The sequence below is a fragment of the Knufia obscura genome (assembly GCF_036327395.1).
Source record: "Knufia obscura strain CCFEE 5817 isolate CBS 148926 chromosome Unknown scaffold_16, whole genome shotgun sequence".
In the NCBI taxonomy this organism is placed as follows: Eukaryota; Fungi; Ascomycota; class Eurotiomycetes; order Chaetothyriales; family Trichomeriaceae; genus Knufia; species Knufia obscura.
Genome location: NW_027042702.1, coordinates 250,424 through 270,501, shown reverse-complemented (window position 1 = coordinate 270,501; position 20,078 = coordinate 250,424). Strand labels below are relative to the sequence as shown.

Below are 20,078 nucleotides of genomic sequence, written 5' to 3'. Positions count from 1 at the left end.
GTAAATCTCACTGGGTCTCTTCGAGGTTCATCGCGCCATTGTTCAAGATCTTCTTGCGCATTGCGCGTAACAAACGGGGGCCGGTATCAAGTCAATATAGCAGTTTGAACTTGGTAAAGGGAATAATCCAGCTCGTGTGACTGTGACAACACATCGATCGTCCGAACCTGCCTCTCGTAAGCGCCCTGTTGTTCGCACGGTGCGGCGGTCGTTCCACATGTCTTTGTTCTGCGACGATAGTGTCGTTCCCGCGTCGCAAGAGGTCGCTTCATGCGAATCCGTAGAGTCGCATAGCTCAGACCAATGAAGCGCAGCCTACACGGCCCTCCCGCGCAGCGTAATAGGTGAACGGCCGTGATCACTAAGCCCCGTTAGCTGCCACCAGGCACACTCTGGCACTAAATGACTCCACAACAACCATTCAAATACAAGTAACACACAAATATGCCCCAACTACAACTATCCCGGAAATTCAGGTGAGTTGGCGCAGTGGGCAAGTTCCAGGGCAAGACCCAGCTGCACTCTCAACCTGAACGGCAGGGTGAGTTGTCTTCAGTTTCCATTAGCAGATCAGCGTGGATTTAACCATACCCAGGATTGCATTGCACACCCGCAATCTGAGCCCTGCCAATCTCATCGGAAGCCTGCGTAAAGTCTCATAGAGTAGCGGAAGACCTGAAAGAAGATGGTGAAGGCGGCGCTTGGCTGAAGTTTTGCCCTTTTTGACGACTGAATTTATGGTGCCACGGACGGGACTCGAACTCGATTCGCATTCTGTTTTTTTGCTGCCTGCGCGCATGCCAGAATGAGGGGTGCGGCGGGTGCAGTGGGTACGGGGCGGCTACCAAGCTGTCCGGTGTGCTAGTCCAGCGCGATCACCCGCTGCTTAGGGTGTTAGTAACTTACGAGAAGCTGTCCATTTGCGAGTTTGATCCTCAGCGAAAAACCCTTTCAGTGCTGCTTTCCATCCTTAACACATGGGACATCTCCAGAGTATGGCCGTGCCCTTGTCATTTCCTTGCTACAACACATTGGCTTGTTCTGTCGAGTTACTAAGAGCACACAAGTAGAGCCCTGATTGGCTGTTTAGGTGGGGTCTGCGGCCACGAACCACTAGGTCCCGTAACATGACCAGAAGAACCAGCGGAAACTTGCTATGCTGGAACACGCACGACTAGAATGAGACCAGGTCGTCCAGCTGAAGTCAGACGTGGTAAGGATGAAGTTTTGCAATATTGAGGTCATGTTACATCGGCATAGTTGCCTTCCCTAAGCTTCTAGTTTCGTACAACAGCAATACCAATTCAGGTAAGGGTCGTACTTCGTCAAGCTTTCGAGCAGTCATCCCGTGAAGCACTGCAGTAGGCGTCTTGAACTCGCTACACCGAAGAGGCCGGATAAACTTCCAGCCACTAGTGTCCATTGGTCACCAACAGAGCTGAGAACCGGTAGTCTTAGATCGAGCATCATACCTCAATAGCCTGCCCACCACCTATCTCGAAAGCGGATAATCCTACCTTTCACCGGACAAGACCTGCCAACACACAATGGCCGAATCTGAACCAGAGTCAACACCCCCAGCAACAGCCTACATCTTCGCCTTCCTCCTCGTCGCAATCTGCTGGGGCTTTACAACCCCCTTCATCCGCAAAGCAGCCATTAACTATACCGCTCCTTCACCGACAACCCATCCCTCACTATCACCCTCGAAACCATGGTTTTCACGCAAGATCGCACTTGCGTTCTGGACGTTAGTCAGTCTGTTGACGAAACCGGCTTATGCAATGCCTCTTGTTGCGAATTTGACGGGGAGTATTTGGTTCTTTTTGTTGGTGGGGCAGGCTGGTGAGTTGTGTTATCCTTCTATTGATGGCCTAAAGCATAGAGCTTGGGAATCCGTTGGCGGAGATGTGCTAACCTTCTACGATAGAGTTGTCATTGACGGTTCCAATTACGAATTCACTCGCATTTCTCTTCACGGTGCTTGGTGAGTGGTGTGCGGAAGGTAAAGTCATCACTAGAGATACTTGGATCGGCATGACGCTAGTGTGTGGTGGAATTGCGCTTTGTGTTGCTAGTAAACTATGAGATGACTCCGAAAGGCGCAATCAACCACAAAGATTGAGACACTGGTTGGACTTTGACGGAAAAGCCTTGCGAAGATCTCCATCGGTTTACCTCCGAATGGGCCATCTTCGCCGAGGTTTGTTAGCAGCGATAAGCACGAATTTAAACTTCAATGCTGCCAAATCGCCGTGCACGACGCAAGCACGATGTTGGCTGATGCTTCCCAAGGGCTCGATCACTTCGCGTCAAGTCTCCTTCACGAGTACCCTCGGAACCGGGCGAGACAGATACGGCTGCTGCCAGCATCGCAGACACAAGCTGAAATCTATCTCCCAAGCAGAAAAGCGGTCTCCTTGAGTGCAAGAGGGAAGCTGCGAGACCGCGCAAGATCGAGGCTCGCCTCATCACGACGCAGCCGATGCTTGCAAACAACAAAGAACTTACATGCCTCGCGCCAGATCGAACATGCATTAGCCCAAATCCAGCAACAACGGAAAGACACGAATCAGCTCCACGAGTCCGATCCGGAGCCCAACTCTCCACCACAAACTCACGACCACCAACCCAACTCAACTCAACTCACCTCGACGCAAACCCAGCGGCGGTGAACAAGCCCCGCCCACTCAGTCAGTCGGTCGCACCATCCCCACGCACCGACCAATATCACAGTACTGCCTACCCATCTTCACCGTAGTCCTCCACCTACCTCATTGGCGCTCAGAAACTCATCTCAACAACCTCAGACCCCAGCCGCCTACGCACTTACTTCGACAAACAAACAAACAACCCATTTCAGGATCCTCTCAGTGCCTGCCTGGAATGGTAATTTCCAGACAGAGTTGCGTTCTAGCATAGCATGACATCGCATGGCATGGCAAGCACGAGTTTGACGGTGGAGCAGAGCGACACAGAGCGCGGGAAGCAGGGCAGGTAGGGTAGGGTAGGGCTGCGGACGAGGTATCTGGGTCGGCCTGTTCGCGTATAATATAAAGAAGTTGATGTGTAGCTGTGGCGGTGGCTGTGGAAGACATGAGTCCCAAGAGGAGTAGAATCGTAGGATTAGTGACGCGAATATAGACTGAACTGAACTGAGTTAATCTTTACCTGGATTGCTTGGACCGGATCGGACCTATTGGCCATTGCGGGAGTAAGCTGGGGACACGGCTTGGGATACGCAGTGTCTGTAGGTGTGAGGCTGGGTTGTGGCGGGCTGAAGACAGTACAGAGATGCAGGTCTATGATATGAAATAAAGTTTTGGCGCGCTGAGATAAGAATACAAACGCCGGCTGCGCTGAGCTGACTGTATTGAACAAGCACCTGGTGAGGCAGATAGCCCACCGGTCTTGTGAGCGAACGACTGTTGTTAGAGAGCTCGTGAAATGCGAAATTAGTGCAGAGCGGCAACAAGAGAGACTTGGGGCAGCTAAATTGTGGAATACAGATCATTGCAGTGGCTTCCGCGGCCAGATCACTAGATGTTTTGTCTTTCACCTCCATGTGCTGTTATACATACATCCCCCCCCCCAACCACTTCATCGTCTCACTCAAACACAACCTCACCCCCACTCAACACCCTCATACCAAACCCCAACTCCCCATGCCCTGTCCTAATGTCCCTCCTCTCACCAAGCCCACCCGCACTACTCCCAACCCAGTACCTCGCCTTCCTCACAGCTTCGCCTCTCTTCTCCTTATCCCTTAGACATTCTTCAAGACTCATTGCTGGCGCAAACTGTGCGACGCCGACTCTGCTTGGATGCAGATTGAGGAGGGCGGAGCGGGTGTAGATGTCCAGCCCTGCGGTGTCGTTTGGGGCGGGGAGGGGGGAGGTATCGTCGCGTGTGGCGGGGGTTGTGGCGGTGGTGGTGGTTGGGAGTGCTGAGGATGAGGATGAGGATGGAAATGAGGACGTGGTGTAGATTACCGTGCACTCGAACGTAGCCTGTATCTTCTTCAGCTCGGTGAGGATCTGCGTTGACAGCGACTCGGAGGGCGCAATGGGTCCAACGTTGACGGTTTCAAGGCGGGTGAGTTCGGCGGTGAATCTGTCTTGGTAGTGGAAGGCGTTTATGCCGTTTATGATTAGGAGGGTGAATGGGCGGTCGGAGGAGTGGTGGGCACTTGCGTCGAGAAGGTAAGTTGGTAGGTCTTTGAGTGTTGCTAGGAGGGAGCGGGAGGATGTACATTGGAGGACGTGGACGTGGCTCAAGGCGTCTTTGGCTATGATGGTGGATGCAGCTGGTGGAAGTTGGGTGCTACTCTTCGAGCTGCGGAGGTGTGAAAGAGTGATTCTGTAGAGCTGGGTTGCGCTGAACGTGTTGGTGCAGTCGACAAAGGCTACTGTGCTGTGCTTTCCGCCATGTTGGCGTGGTAGGATGGAGAGAGCTGTAAGCTGGTAGAGTAAGTGAGCTGTGGCGGCGGGTGAACCATGAGGTCCAGGACTGATGTGAATGATTAGTGGCTTGGGTTTGGTAGTTTTGACTCGTGGACCTCGGGTAGGAGAAAGGTTGCTTTCGTAGTACTCGTGGTCGTGGTCGAAGTCATCCTCGGAGGGGATGTTGAAGTCAGATGATATCCTCCCTGCATGTGCTGAGGTGTTTGCGGGAGGGTAGCGGTATACTTCGATTATGTTGTCGACTTCGGGCAGGCCGGTAACTGCTCTTGGCTGAGGGGTTTGAAACGCACGAAGTTCTGATAGGAGCTAGAGTTCATGTCATTAGTGGACTGACCTTCATTCTGGCATCGTTCTGGTAGCATTAGTAGGCCTGAAAGTAGTCAAACAAAACAAGTGCATCGTGGAGACCTTCCTGAATGCGCGCTCATAGCAAGGGTCAGGTCGGACATGGGCAGTAGAGGGAAGAGGGACTCTAGAAGGTAGTGAAGGCATGATTTCCATATGTGGAAAGGACGCTTGGGTCGATTCGAAGGCTTACCGAAGCTAGAGATTCTTCTTGTACTTCTGCCAGCAGCTTTGCGCCAAACACTTCGGCCGACATGCCAGCATTGTCGGCAACGATGCTTCGGTAGTCTAAAAGTATATGATGGTCGAAGGGTAGAAGTGCCGATAGTGACCAAATTTCGAAAGTCAGCTTTCATCTCGATCCCTCATCGCGACCGCACCCGCACCATCTCATCATGGCACCACCCGAAAAGACCTTCGCAGTCAGCGAACTCGAAAACCGCATACACCTACACGACGTCGATTACAAGGAGAAATCACGGAAGTTACCAAAAGACTTTGACCTAAAACGCGACTGCGAGCTCTACGAATTAGTGCAATACAGCTGCACAACACAGGAAGAGATCGAGCAGCGTTTATTGGTCGGTACTAAATCCAACAATGGCGGAAGGGGAGGACTGGAGTGTTACCCTTTCGTGAGGTTGTTTAGGAAGTGCAAGCATGGCAATCAGGAGTTCAATGTTGAGACTACGGCTTGGGAAGGACGACATAAGTGGAAGCCGAGTAAGAGGTTGTTGGAAGAGCAGGCTGCGGCGGCCACAACGAAGCAGAAGACGGAAGCGAAAGGAGACGGCGAGAGTGCATTTGCCAGGTATGGCAGTTATTTCTGGTCTGGGAAGTGAAAGTCCTGTCTTTGTATTGATGGGTATCATATGAAGCAAAAATGTGGCCATCCAACACCTGCGCTACCTGAAGGACAATCTCACAGCTCGAAAGCTACATCTGCGTTCTGTGCCGGCGGCTTCGGTTTGGACATAGGCGGTGGCAGCAGATTGTACTTGCCCACTCCACCTCCACTTTCACCACTTGCCCTCGCCGACGCAGTTGTGGTCAACGGTTTCCTCTTGACCCTACCCTCGTCTGGCATGCGATACTGCTTCTCACTCGACACGACTGGGCCAAGCTCGAAGTCACCTGGCTCACTCTTCAACAACTCCCGCATGGTCTCCTCAAACATGGCTTCTTCGGTCAAGATGGGCATGCGCCTTAACCTTCTCGGCCTCCGATCTTTCACATATCTTGTCTCCGGCTCAGTCGACAGGGCGACATCAAGTTTAGCAGCACCGGCTAACTTGCGCAGTGCTTGTTCACCAAGTTTCCCTTCCTCGGTGGCTAGTTCTCGAATGCGCTTCGAATCTGTTTCGCGCTCAAGGAAGACTGCGGTGTCTCGATAGGTATGCGCCGAGGGCACGGGTGGAAGCGACGAGGTGTTGAAGCTGAATTTCTTGAGATCCTGTTGCCTGCTAAGCTCAGGACCCAAGAGTCGTTCTGGCAGTTCGTGACTGTGATGGAGCTCGTCGTCTGGTGGAGGAGTCGGGAGGAGAGGTGGGTTGATTTCTGGTTTGGTGGTATAAGGCGACAGCTGGTCATCTGGTAGAGGGAGATCCAGCGCATAGAATGCAGAGTCGAAGTCGGGCGCAATGGGTGTGTTGCGTCTAGCAGCATTCATGGACCGGCGCACCTTCTGGCATAGATTCTGGACGAATTCATCGGCCGCATTCCGTATTGCTTCCAATGCGACTGAGTCAATGTATGGCTCGTATATCTCTTGCTTGTATGCCTGTTCCTCGCATACTGTCTTTATGCTCTCAACGAGTAGTTTATCGAGTAGTTCTTGAGGGAGAAGCGCTGGTTCGCCAGGTACTATCGGTGGCCGGTGTTGTATTCTGTGTTTGTGGTGATATGGTAACTTCTGTCGCTTGAGCGGTGGCTGCCCTGGCTCGTTCATGTCTACCAGCGTCATCTCCTCGACTTCTTAAATATGTAGTGTCATAAGATCATAGCTTCGTGATATGCATGTGTTGTGTTTGACCAATATCCAGATCCTGACCGCGGACTGAGTAGATCAATGGAGGTGGAGTGGTCCGCGAAACTGCGCTTTTGGCCCCTGTGACTACCGTGCCAAGCATTAACCGGAGCTTTGACTTTGAGCTCATTGACGGCGATCATACCACTCCGAAGCTCGTTCGCGACCATCACCTCACAGCTCGGCAAGTCACAGTCGACTGAAAGCTACACGACACTTCCCAACCTACCAATCGAAGTCAGCCAGGAGCTGCAACAGTCAAGATGGCTATCGCTCCCATTACAGGAGTACGTCAACCAGCACGGGATACACCTTGCGAGAGGGACAAGAAAGAGAACTGACACGGATCGTTGTAGATGCTCCGAAGGAATGTGGTGTTGGATCTGAGTATCGCCGGTGGTCTGGGAACAACATTCGGCTATCTATGTCAGTCACCGAACCTGCCGGACATAGCACATAACTAATCAGTCACAGGGTGGTATGGCTTTCACCTGCCGCGAGTCCGAGCCCGAGATCAGTTCTACGCCAAACTAGAAGACCAGAGAGCTAGGGAGGCTGGTGTCAAATGAGGAAAATGAAGTCGAGAAAGGGTGGGGAGCAGATCAGGCAGGTGCGACAACGCAAGCATGAATGGGACCTGTACATATTACAACAACATCCGGTTTTGGAAGATGGCAATTCACACGGTTTCCTAGTCCTAGGGCACTTTGTCTCGTCGCTCGTACAGTGGAACAGGTTTGTCCAGGACCAACGGTCGCTTCAGTCTAGAGAATGCGCCTTTGGCTTGTTAGGTGTGCAGTAATGGTTTCTACTTCGTTATGTTCGGCTCTGCACCTCGTCATTTTCCTCCGGCACCAGACCTGTCCTGTTGCCCCACAATTCCTACCTTGGATACTACTGATTCAGCTCAGCCTTGTATACCGGGCTCTGCAACTTCACTGACATACTAGATAATCAAGGTCGCGAAACGGCATATGCACGATAATGTGATGGCAGACTTTCACCAACACTTTCGGAACCAGATCCGCCTACTTCAAGAGCAAGTCGATCTACTCTCAACACCCGATACCCCAGTGGATGAGCGCAAAACCAAAGCCGATCAGGCACTATCTAGCATCACAAAGCTTTCCGCCGAACTTGCTGATGCATCTGGAGAACTGCCTTCCTACGACCAGCGAAGCTACAACCAAGCGCTTAGAGACTTACACGACAAGCTCGCCGTAACACAAGCCAGTCACGCGCCTAAAGCAAAGTTCGCCTTCAAGAACAAGAGGCTGGCAGCGCCTACTTCGGAAGGAAATTCAACAACCACATCTCGGTCCGTCACACCTTCCCATCTACGAGATCCAGAGAATGCTGTTGCTCGGGGCTTAGCAGTGCCTGCCATGGCATCGCCGCCAACACACTTGTCATCAAGTCGAGACACAAGTCAGGACAGGGACGAGAGGCAACCAACAGCAGAACCTACTGCTAGGCCTGAGCCACCGCACATCTCGATCGAGTCAGTCTCAGGCACCTACCTTCGTTGCCCAGGACGTGGGGAAGGTGCTGAGCAGACTGGTCTATCGCAAGCAGGGCAAAGCTGCGTTGTCTCCAATGTCAAATCGTCAGTCATCAATCTTATGCCCTTACCAAGCGAAACCACTCCTGCACCTTCCTCCTTGACATTGAACAACATCTCGTGGTCCTTTATCCTCGCACCAAATATCAGCGGCCCCGTGCATATGACAGGGCTTAACGACAGTACAATTGCTCTATCATGCCGTCAATTCAGGATGCACGACTCTCACAATGTTGACGTTTACCTTTACTGCTCAAGTCGACCTATCATTGAGGACTGCTCAAATATCAGATTCACCACTATGCCATCCGTGTTTTCAGCGGACGGCAGAAATGAGAATACGTCGCGAAACATGTACGACCAAGTCGATGACTTCAAGTGGCTGCGCACTGAACCGAGTCCTAATTGGAGGTTGATGAAAGACGATGAGCACATCGGCCGAGATACTTGGAAAGGTGTTCTCGAAACGCTAGAAGCATTAGACCGTGAGGTGCAAGAGGGACTTACACCAGATCCAGCTGGTACTCTACGTGTGCTTGGGCGGAGCGAGGCTGAAAGGGTGACATAAGCAAGACGAGGCCACAAATTGTTCTGGCTTCGCTTGTACGAGTAGAGGAATCCTTGCATTTGCATGCTGCATCTGGCGAGGGTAGCAACACTAATGAGTCGCACACATGTTTCAGCCTCCTCCTGGTGGCACAGTTTGGGAAATTCTGTATTCCGAGCACGAGATGGCCGAGAGTGCCTTGCCTTCAACAACCCTTGGAAAATTGTCGTAGCATTATGCAATCGATGGCTCAAGAGACGAGTCGTGGGGAAGGACGCATCATATTCCTGAACAAAAATAGATGGTGACATGTCAGTAATGGCGTGGCTTGACGGCAGACACGACCGAAGATGCGGATAAGCAGCGTGAAGATCTTGAGTGGTTGCTTGGCGACGCGACTCGATAGCCTCTGGTAGCCCAAATCCCTGTGAGATTCCTGCCTGAAACTGCAGCTTGCGGACATGAAAAGCGCCTAAGCCTAGGCCAGCGGTCATTGATTCGTTCATTTCCTGGTTAGTCCGGGGCAACATATCCACCTACATCTACAAGCCACAGGCGATTCATATCACTCCTGCGACGACTGCGCTTTCAGCTGACAGGCTGAACGCCGACATGATCTCAGGCTGCGCAGTGTGTTGAAGTTGTAACAGTCTTGTTCGTTCTCTAGAACCTTTCGTCGGTCGTTGCGCACGAAAGACGGCTCAAGTAGACAACCTGCCGTCACCTGTATGCAGTGAGACGATCTGCAGCAGTAAACAAACCAACCTCCGAGTCGCATCACCATCTTTTACACTACATCTCGAGATCAGCCCCAAGCAGACGGTTCTGCTCAAGTCGGCGCAGACACTGTCGTTCATTGCTGTGTTGGAAAGCACATTCAAAGACTGCTGACATTGACCTTCACATTCTTTCGCCGGTCACGGACCACTGTCATTGCCAGCCATGGCTTACAACTTGAGTATGCTATCCACTCTATTACCCACTGCCAGAGTCATGGAACTAACCCGCTGACAGCGAGACAAGATAGTCCTGTCCACAACGATCCCTACTCACCTACACACCGGCCGCAACCTCTTAGATCACCCTCACCAGGCCTACCTCTACAGCCCTACGACCAACGAAACTATGCACAACAAGACTATGGCTTAGCTCCTCCTTCGCAACAGCATCTGCAGATGCCTATGGCATCAAGTGACAGACTAGCAATGCAGCCAACATATTCAGTCGAGAATATTCACAACAGCTACGGCCATAACGATCGTTACGATGATGACCACAGACAACCGCTGCCAGTGAACAACTATTCGAGCGGAGACTATGCTATATCCCCAGAGGAACACCATGATGCATATTTCAATCGACCCTACTCCCCTCGAGTCCAGCAAGATTATGACCTGACACCCTACGATCAACCACCAGACCGATACACCCCAGGCGACGACAACCGTCCAATCCTCCAAGCACCAGACGAACCTTACGGCCCAGACCCAGACTCATACCAAGATGATCCAGATCACGAGCCCACCCCACCTCCGCAGGGAGGAGGAGTAAGGCGGTGGAAGACCGTGAAGGAAGTTCAGCTCTTTAACGGCAACCTCGTGCTCGATTGTCCCATACCACCTGCACTGCTGAGTCAAGTTCCTCATGCCGCGCCGCCAGAAAGAGACGAGTTCACGCATATGCGATACTCAGCTGCAACATGCGACCCTAAGGATTTCTACAATGAGCGCTTTACCTTACGTCAGCGATTGTTCGCGAAACCGAGACAGACCGAGCTGTTTATTGTTATTACCATGTACAACGAGGACGAGTTTCTGTTTGCACGAACCTTGATAGGCGTAATGAAGAACATCGACTACATGTGTAATCGGACGACGAGCAAGACCTGGGGTAAGGACGCCTGGAAGAAGATTGTTGTCTGTGTGGTCAGTGACGGTCGTGCTAAGATCAACGAAAGAACGAAAGCCGTGCTTGCTGGTTTAGGTGTATACCAAGATGGTATCGCGAAGCAGCAGGTCAACGGTAAAGATGTGACAGCCCACGTCTACGAATACACCACCCAGGTCGGGCTGGAAATCAAGGGCACGCAAGTCAGCCTGAAACCACGATCCGGAACACCAATGCAAATGCTGTTCTGCCTGAAGGAAAAGAATCAGAAAAAGATCAATTCTCACAGATGGTTCTTCCAGGCCTTCGGACGTGTGCTGGATCCCAATGTTTGCGTTCTCCTCGACGCAGGTACAAAACCTGGCAAAGACTCGATATACCAGCTATGGAAAGCTTTTGACCTCGAACCCATGTGTGGTGGTGCTTGTGGAGAGATCAAGGTCATGTTGGACCATGGCAAGAAACTTTACAATCCGCTTATCGCAACACAGAATTTCGAGTATAAGATGTCCAACATCCTGGACAAACCGCTCGAGTCAGCATTTGGCTTCATTTCTGTCCTACCAGGTGCCTTCTCAGCCTACCGCTACGTCGCCCTTCAGAACGACAAGAACGGCGAAGGTCCACTAGAGAAGTACTTCAAAGGCGAGACTCTACACGGTGGTGATGCTGGTGTGTTTACCGCAAACATGTACCTGGCCGAAGATCGAATCCTCTGTTTCGAGCTAGTAACGAAACGCAACTGTCGTTGGATCCTCCAATACGTCAAATCCGCCTCAGGAGAAACCGATGTCCCAGACGGCATAGCAGAATTCATCCTGCAGCGACGTCGCTGGCTGAACGGTTCATTCTTCGCAGCCGTCTACGCAATCGCCCATTTCTTCTCGCTCTGGCGCTCCGATCACAGCGCAATGCGCAAGTTCATGCTGCTGATCGAGAACGTCTACCAAACAGTCAACATGCTCTTCGCCTGGTTCGCCATAGGAAACTTCTTCCTCGTCTTCAAACTCCTCACATCCTCCCTCGGCACAAAAGACACCCTAAGTACAGCCGGTACAATCCTCGGCGCAATCTTCGAAATCGTCTACATCGGCACCCTCCTCTACTGCTTCATCCTCGCCATGGGCAACCGCCCCCAAGGATCTAGAAAATCCTACCTAGCAATGGTAATCTTCTGGTCCCTGCTAATGGTCTGGCTCACCTTCGCCGCCGTCTTCCTCACCGTGCGCAGCATCCAAAAACAAGTCGCCGCCTCCGACTTCAGCTTCACCACCGTCTTCACAGACTACCAATTCTTCACCATCATCGTCTCTCTCGCCTCCACCTACGTCCTCTGGTTCGTGGCCTCAATTCTGTTTCTGGACCCCTGGCACATGTTCACCTGCTTCATCCAATACATCGTCCTAACACCAACCTACATCAACGTCCTCAATATCTACGCCTTCTGCAACACCCACGATATCACCTGGGGCACCAAAGGCGACGACAAAGCCGAGAAGTTACCCTCCGCAACAGTCAAACCCGACGGGAAAGTCGACGTCACCATCCCCCAAGACGACGGCGACTTAAACGCCCAATACCAGTCTGAACTTGTGAAATTCGCGACAAAGCCACCGAAGGATAAACGTGTTCTCACCAAGGCGGACAGACAGGAGGATTACTACAAGAGTTTTAGATCCACGGTGGTGACGTGCTGGATGTTGAGTAATTTTATACTTGTCGCGGCTGTGCTTAATGTGGGTGGGTTTCAGACTATTAATACTGATCCGGATGCGGGGAGTCATAATGGGACGATTTATATGGGGGTTGTGTTGTGGTCGGTGGCGGGGTTGAGTGCGTTTCGGTTTGTGGGGGCGTGTTGGTTTTTGGTTGTTAGGATTGTGAGTACCCTTCTCCCCCTTTCTTGCCTTTGCCGTGGTCTGCGATGACTTGGTGGTGTTTGAGGGTGAGGCTAACAGTTGCAGTTCCGCGGTGTATAGGTACAAGAGCATCGATTCACGACTTCGAGCCCCGAACAAAAGCGACTTTCTGAATCGAGCGCACAGGAGTTACAATCACGACTAGAATTGAAACGAAGAGTTTGCAGGGAGCTTGGCGTTGGATCTGGAAATCTGGCACGTTTGGATGTGCCACGAGTTGGGTTGGGACGAAACGCAACGATACCCTCGATTGTATACAAATGTTTTGCGTACAGAATGCTTTTATTGCGAGATTGGTTGGACATGCAGGCACAGGAAGCTTGGATTGTTGGCAAGCGATGAGATCAAGCGATGAGATGACAACAATACATGCTTATGATCGTGCACTTCGCAGAGCCATGCTGTTGAGCAATACTTCTCGAATCGACACCGTCCTGTCACTGAGTCCCTTGCTGCATCCGCTGCTCACTGGATAATGAGATCATGCGTGTGCATTACCTTCGGTCACGTATTGGCAGCACCCTCGAGCCTGACTGATGCTATGAAAGCTTACACGATGCGCTGTAACAATTTCGAATGGATGAGTGCTGTGTCTCCCGCCCGTGAGACAGACCGCTCTACTGCTTCTACTACAGTCTTGGTGGTATTGAAAGATGGTTATGAAGAAGGAAACAGTCTTGCAGAACGTGTAAGTTACAGGTCAGTCAGATACGATTGATTATGGGGCTATACCACTCCACCGAGTGTCTACTCCCCATGCCTCGGCTCGAAGTCCGAGCGATCTCCCGGTGCGGGTAGGTACAAAGCAGGAACTAACTATATATGCAGCCGAAGCTCAAATATGTCCAAACAGAACGCGCCGACAGAAACAAACAGGCTCCGACATTCCTCCTTCTCATAAGATCGAACGTATCACCCGTACCATATCCCCGAGCAGGCCCACAAGCACAGCAACGTAGCTGTCGAACCAATATCCGTCCATGGCCTCCTAAAATCGTAGTATTCCGCCCTCGTGTGTATGATGTGTGTAGTTGTATAACGTGGTCCCAGCACTTGGTTCCACCCTACCCCGTAGCCATCCTGTCGCATCCCAAGTCGTATGTCCTCCCCATCACCCCAGTGAGTATGATATGTGTACTTGTAATGTTCAGATTGTGGTCCCAGCGCTTTGTTCCACACAGCCCGCCCCTTTCCCGTTCCGTCTGATCCGAAGTCCGTTGTATGTTGTTGTGTTCCTTCTTGGTGTCCTTGCTGTAATGAAAGGTTCATGTCATCCCTCACCCACCACTCCCGTATCAGACCGCTTTCTTCCTTCCTCCACGTGGGGCAGCGCAGAGCACATATCTGTTGACGCTGATTTGTCAAGCGACGATGAGCCATCGAGTGGTTGTTGTGGCAATGCTGTAATGGTACATGTTGGTGATGCAAGCGTTGGACCCCGCTCGCGTCGTGTCTTCTGCCGCTATAGCTTGCTGTAGTAGGTTGCCAGCATCTTACGTCAATGATGGTAACGTGGACGTTGTCGTGGCCCAGTGAGTGGTGGCTTTGATGTGTCGTACTTGGGGGGTTCTATGTGCTCTGCTCTGCTCTGCTTTGCTCTGCCCTGTCCCGAATACCCGGTTGGATGCTCCACTGTTCCTCCTCGTGTCAATCCTTATATGTTCCCTGTCCTGCGGTGCTTGACAGGCATGGCTCCTGCGTTATCGGTGCCTGCATTTGCAGCCCGCAGCGATGGTGTTGTAGAGGGACCGAGCGAGTAGATGCTTGGTCGTGCTGGTGCGCTTGTGTGGGAAATCGTGCATCGTGGAAGAAGAGAAAGGTATGCGACGACAGGCTTGTCGATGGATGTAGACCTTCTGTCGATGTAGAAATGTTGTGGTCTATGGCGAAAGCGAGCTGGCTTGAATGAGAAGACCCCTGGAGTGCAGTTGCTGTTGTCGGTGTTGATCTCTCCGTTGGCATGGCCGCGGGGACTTGTGCCTGAATATTGTGTGACTGAGCACCGCAAGTGGCATGTACCGAAGATGTGGCTGTCGTGCAGCTTGCATAGGTTGATTGGATCAGCTTGTGCTGCGTCGAAATGTTGCTGAATACGTGTAGTGGAGCGGAAGGTGCCATCCTATCCTAGTCCGTGATGGAAGCTGCGAGTCCAGCGTGCATATCAATCTGTGTTGTCGTAGTGTTGAGAGTGCTTAGCACCACGGAAGGTGTGGGCTACCATGCGGTTGCGTTACAGCGTGCATAGGGTTGTCGAGCTTTGTCGCATGGTCGAGTGGTTGAGATTACCGTGTTGTGACGGCAGCTGCAATGCTGATGGATCAATGTATTGTTGCTCCCAGAGGCGAGAGTGCACGTGCAATTGTGTTGTGCATGCACCGTGTTGTATGGATACTGCATGCTACAGGATCTGAGACCCATGTGATGTTGTGTCGATAATAGATTGAGGTGGAAGTGCCGATGACGACAATGAGTTATGGTTCAGATCAGACTGAGATCCCTGACTGCAGAGCATCAGAGAGAGTCGGTCAGATCATTGCCAATAATCACCGCCAAGACGCCATTGCCTGAAGCTCCTCCACGGACCTCTTCTTCTCAGGAGTCCGAGGTGCCGGAACGGATGCAGCAACAGACACCTTCCCCTCAAGAATCTGGAGTGCCTTCTCCAGCCCCTTTGTCCACTCATCGTGGATCGGCTGGCTCTCATCGCCAACGAACCACTTCTCCGAAACATACCACCGGCCCTTGATGGCATCCCCAAGGTCAAGCTTGGCGCCAAAGCTGAGCTTGACGCCGGCACCGGCGGCCTCCCCGACGAGTTGCTGGAGCTTCTCCATGTTGAGGCAGCCCGCCTTGAGCGCCTCTCGCTTCTCCACTGTGTTGTCGACCAATGCCTCGAGGTCGGCGAGGCGGAAGTGAGAAATCTTTGAGTTGTGGTGCTCAATGACCTTTTCGAGGAGCCAGATCTTGAAGGAGAGTTCGGCCTCCTTATAGTCGTTGGTGGCCTTGGCACGCTGGGCGTTGTCGCTGTTGTGGTGGAAGATATGGAGCTTGGATCCATTCTTCGTTAGCTGGGTTGGGGAGGACGAGCGTCCGCCCCAGCTGGTGGTGGTGGTGGTGGTGCTAGTGGTGGCGGAGCTACCACTTGAGATGCTGGACAGAGAGGTATTGCGGCCTCTCGTGCCGAAGTTGGTGGCTGGAGCGAGTATAAGTGACTCGCTGGATGAAGATGGAGAAGTTCTGGACTGACTCCACCTTCCCCTTGGTCGCCATGGCTCGGAAACAGCTGATGCTGAAGCCTTGCCGGATAGAGAGTTGTTAGAAGCCATTCTGACGAGTCAGTGATGGACTTCTGAGAATATAGTAATGCTTGAATAAGCAAGAGAGCTTGAATATACAAGTATAGACCCTGTCTGCTGCTGATAGCTGCAAATGAGATGTATAGAGTAGCTGTATCACGAATGATGCTGCTGAATATACGTCTCGCGGGTAAAGAAGAGAGAAGGAGGAAAACAGCAGAACGAGAAGTCTCCCGCTTTTTGTGCTTCATCTGGCACCACAGATATGTGCTCAATAGGCAGAACATTGCCAGCAAAGAATCTGATCGAAAGAGTTGATGAGGCATATTGAGGTATAGTACCAACATATAAGAGGACCTGCAGCTTGTGGACGAATGGTATTGAGGTAGGGGTGCTAAGAAGGGTGGTCGATTGAGCAAGTATGCAGCGCAACGATGTGGTTGAAGGGGTACCACCATCGAGCAAGTGCTCATGCTGCTGCATGTATAGGCAACGACGATTGTGCGGGCGGCCATTGGACAGAAGTTGCTTGAAGTCGAGGACCTGCAAAAGATATCGCTCATGGGGTTTTCCTGGTCGACCTAGCTGCGGTGAGCGTGAGTATGGGCGGCTCGAAGGATATTGAAGTAATGACGTTCGTGCTGGGCCATTGGTTGCCCATGTTAACACGCACGAGAGCCGTCGTCGAGCATGATGCTCGAGACCAACTTATAGACATAGTATGAAGCTGCGAGCGAGAATTTGTCATTTGTTGGAGATTCAGACTATCCTTGCATAATCTTCATGTTGACCGCATAGACGACCATACACAATACATGCTTTGCTGATTTGGGCAAGTAAATGTGCTGCTTCCTCCCGAGGTATTCGTGAGCAGCTGTTGATGTCTGCGCAATGCATCAGTGGGACCCACATGTTTTATCCAGCAATGACAGGTACAGAAGTGGGGTGTGTTGAAGAGGCTGGCTGAACTCAAACTTGGACAGTTCCGTACAGGTCGACTCCGAGCCATACCCAGCAACCCACGCACTTCGAGCTCACCGCTGCCAGTCTCAACACTAGTTGAACAAAGGAAACGTGGTGGGAACTGGTGAGAAATGGCGGATGCTGTAGTCGAAGTCCGAGGCATAGCCGAGAAACGGCGAGCATCGAATGCTTTGTTCGGCTCTCGTGCACGTTACGTGCAAGGCCTCAGTGTGCGAAGACTTCGTACCGTAACAAGATCAGGTCCCCGACCGCGCGTTTTCTCAATGAGATCTGGGACGTCTAGTGCGTCCAGATGGTAAGCGTCGGTGCCCGATTGCTTCCCATTCTTCTTCGACGTGATGAAGTTGAATGTTGATGACTTGTGGATTGTAGGGGTCTAGCTCAATGTCGAACCAAATGTCGCACTGGTATATTTGCAATCGACGCTGTTCATAGCTGTATGTCGTCACAGCCGCCGTACACCTCGCTGCATTACGCTTGCGGTCGACGTTTGCAGCAAAGAGGTATGTTCGTTCCATCCATTCTGAAGGCATTGTGTCGATTGTGAGGGTCTTTTGGTTCCGTTGACGGGTGTTGCTACACTGAGTTCTATACAGAGTACTGATCAGAGCAATTGCTTGGGCTTGTCCAGAAACTGCAGTCAGTTCCAAAACACTTTGGGACCAGGATTCCTTTATATATCAGGATCAATCCAGCTTGGACATTGGTTCTGTCGCCTGAGGACCTTGCCGCACCATCGCTAAACAGATATTGGTTGTGCTGAGAGAAGACTTGGTACGCTTGGGCTGAACTGTTTGAGGTTAGAAGCCTGAGGACCCGCAGTCCGGAAGTGCAAAACCTGGTTCACGAACACCTGGCCTCATCTTGATTCCGCGAATGCGCTGAGAATCTATAGTGCAGAAAGAGAAGCATGTCTGAATTGTGGCAGCTGGGTAGTGGCGTTCGCAGAATGGGATCACAATGCTTGTGGTGCGCTGATTTCCATTGAAACTCGAGCGGTCAGTTAGTACGCTGAGCTCAAAGTGTGATCATCCGAAGTTCAGTTCATGACGCACAGCCGTGTTCTCAATCATGCAAATCCCTCTGCAGCGTTACCTCGGGTCGGTCGACCCTATAGATTGTCTCAGCAACATTGAAATATCCTTCGTACTCAACCTCTTCGTCTTCAAGGTCATAGTGATAATGCCCACCCCTGTCGCCAAGACTAAAACAATGGGTATGTTCCATCCTCAAACCCATTTGCTTATCAGGATCCGCAGAGTGAAGCACGCTCAAGCAGACGATCTCATCGTTCTTGCCATCGCCGTAAACAGAGAAGTCATGGTAGGTAAGCCAATCGTTAAGCTGCTCGCGACTGTCGAAAGGTAGTTCATTGTCTGGCGGGAAGTCAGGCATCACATGAAAATTTGCTTTGCCTTTGCGAATCACGAAGACACCTCCGAGCGAGACCGGTCGTGCGTCACCAAAGTGCTCGTGGAGAGCGAAGCGGATGACATCTGTGAAGGACGCCGTCGACCCAGTGCGCTTTCGAGCAGTAACTTTGATGACCTCGCCTGGCAACCCAGACGAACCGAAGAGGTTCATCATCAAAGCACAATCCGTCGAGGGACATTTCTCGCATGCGACTGAGCCGGAAAGACTACCCTTGTTAATCTTGGCGTAGCGCGTCAAATTCGTAACATTATCGAAGGCATCCTTCCAGGCTACATTTGGCGCCAGCTCAGAGTTCTGGCCAACGACGTGGAAAGGCCCAGCACCTGCACCAATGAGCATGCCTTGCTTGAGAGACATCTGCATATGGTCTTTGGCTATGTCGATCATGGAGTACTTCTTATCAAGAAGTGGACGAGGGAACAAGTTCGGTTGTCCGCCAATATCTGCTATTACTGGTCTTCCACAGAGGCCCTCGGAAGCAAGGTTGAAGGGGGCACGCCGAAGGTCTGGACATTGTGCTACCTCGATTCTTGCATTTGCGTAGTTGGACTGTAAGGCTGCCCGGACGGCGGTGGTGACCTCCTCCAGAGAGGTTGGTCGTAAGGGAAAAGCAGTACACTTCATCGCGGTAGGAGAAACGACAGCAATGGGATGAGAAGTGATTTGCAAGTGTGCTGCTGCGTAGGAAATGTGTGTACCGAGTGCAATGTCATACCATATCTTGAATACCAAAGAGTAATAAATGAGAGGCTTTCTGGTCAGCCTGGTGTCCTCCTCGGTGAAGTCGGCTGCTTCCACATCTACTCTCCAAAAGTCGTGAGGGGCAAGCTCGAGCTGATTCAGTGCACGCAGAGAAGTGCCTGCTTTCGCAGGTTCGCCATCGTAGCTGTTCACTGGATGGGTTTTGGCCATAGTCCCTTCTATAGACTCGTGGACGATGGCAGCTGGACGTCCGCTGAAGGAGGACCGACTGTGCGAAGCATCGTCTTCACCACAACCTGTATTGACATGGCAAGCTCTTATAGCCTTTCCCAAATACGCGCTCCATATCGATTGTATCTGCTCGTTCCCGGATCCAAGATCTCGTTAGCAGGGGATCTGTTCAGTGACATCCCTCTGCATTTGTTCAGACCCCGTACTTTCGTCTTCGTGGGGAGGCACCAGGCGAAAGTGCATTTTCAGCGTCCGAAACCGTCCTCGGCGATGTACGAGACTTCGTAACAATCGACTTCAATAGCGTGCTCAATTACTCGTTGCAATAGACGACGGCAAGATAGCATGCGATACCAACGCGTATGTTTGTCTCGGCAAACCTGCTATATTGAAGTTGTGAAGGGTTGCAATCGAGGTTGATAACAGAGGGCTGAACGTTATTTGACCAATTGACGATGTCAAAATATGATGGTCAACATGCAAGCTGTTATCGTAAACTTGACAGGAGCAATCGGTCCGACCATGCAACCTGACGTGTTGAGGTTACATGCTATTACATCTCCCAGCGTGCAAGAGCTGCTTCCTATCTCCTCTAATACATTAGGAAAGTACATCACCAAGTCTCTATGGCGACTTCCCCAGCTTAGTCTGAGGCGATTCACTGTTTACCCTAGCCGATCGCA

At 51.7% G+C, this 20,078-nt stretch overlaps 7 protein-coding genes across 7 annotated transcripts; 3 read left to right on the top strand and 4 right to left on the bottom strand.

Moving 5' to 3' along the window:
- Positions 1-3,608: 3,608 nt before the first annotated feature.
- On the bottom strand, positions 3,609-5,064 carry PMZ80_010180 (uncharacterized protein; the record flags this gene model as incomplete). The annotated part of the gene is made up of 3 exons (XM_064878571.1): positions 3,609-4,769; positions 4,798-4,815; positions 5,002-5,064. 3 exons carry the CDS (start codon positions 5,062-5,064, stop codon positions 3,609-3,611), a joined length of 1,242 nt encoding a protein of 413 aa, XP_064725650.1.
- Positions 5,065-5,203: 139 nt separating this feature from the next.
- PMZ80_010179 (uncharacterized protein) lies at positions 5,204-5,650 on the top strand (the record flags this gene model as incomplete). Its single annotated transcript, XM_064878570.1, has 1 exon — positions 5,204-5,650. The coding sequence occupies one exon, from the start codon at positions 5,204-5,206 to the stop codon at positions 5,648-5,650; it is 447 nt and encodes a 148-aa protein (XP_064725649.1).
- An 80-nt stretch (positions 5,651-5,730) lies between these two features.
- Positions 5,731-6,771, bottom strand: PMZ80_010178 (uncharacterized protein; the record flags this gene model as incomplete). The annotated part of the gene is made up of 1 exon (XM_064878569.1): positions 5,731-6,771. The coding sequence occupies one exon, from the start codon at positions 6,769-6,771 to the stop codon at positions 5,731-5,733; it is 1,041 nt and encodes a 346-aa protein (XP_064725648.1).
- A 326-nt stretch (positions 6,772-7,097) lies between these two features.
- Positions 7,098-8,963, top strand: PMZ80_010177 (uncharacterized protein; the record flags this gene model as incomplete). The annotated part of the gene is made up of 2 exons (XM_064878568.1): positions 7,098-7,121; positions 7,785-8,963. The coding sequence occupies 2 exons, from the start codon at positions 7,098-7,100 to the stop codon at positions 8,961-8,963; spliced, it is 1,203 nt and encodes a 400-aa protein (XP_064725647.1).
- A 921-nt stretch (positions 8,964-9,884) lies between these two features.
- On the top strand, positions 9,885-12,808 carry CHS2_2 (chitin synthase I; the record flags this gene model as incomplete). Its single annotated transcript, XM_064878567.1, has 3 exons — positions 9,885-9,900; positions 9,957-12,709; positions 12,794-12,808. 3 exons carry the CDS (start codon positions 9,885-9,887, stop codon positions 12,806-12,808), a joined length of 2,784 nt encoding a protein of 927 aa, XP_064725646.1.
- Positions 12,809-15,291: 2,483 nt separating this feature from the next.
- On the bottom strand, positions 15,292-16,074 carry PMZ80_010175 (uncharacterized protein; the record flags this gene model as incomplete). The annotated part of the gene is made up of 1 exon (XM_064878566.1): positions 15,292-16,074. The coding sequence occupies one exon, from the start codon at positions 16,072-16,074 to the stop codon at positions 15,292-15,294; it is 783 nt and encodes a 260-aa protein (XP_064725645.1).
- A 2,019-nt stretch (positions 16,075-18,093) lies between these two features.
- Positions 18,094-19,374, bottom strand: PMZ80_010174 (uncharacterized protein; the record flags this gene model as incomplete). The annotated part of the gene is made up of 1 exon (XM_064878565.1): positions 18,094-19,374. The coding sequence occupies one exon, from the start codon at positions 19,372-19,374 to the stop codon at positions 18,094-18,096; it is 1,281 nt and encodes a 426-aa protein (XP_064725644.1).
- Positions 19,375-20,078: the final 704 nt, after the last annotated feature.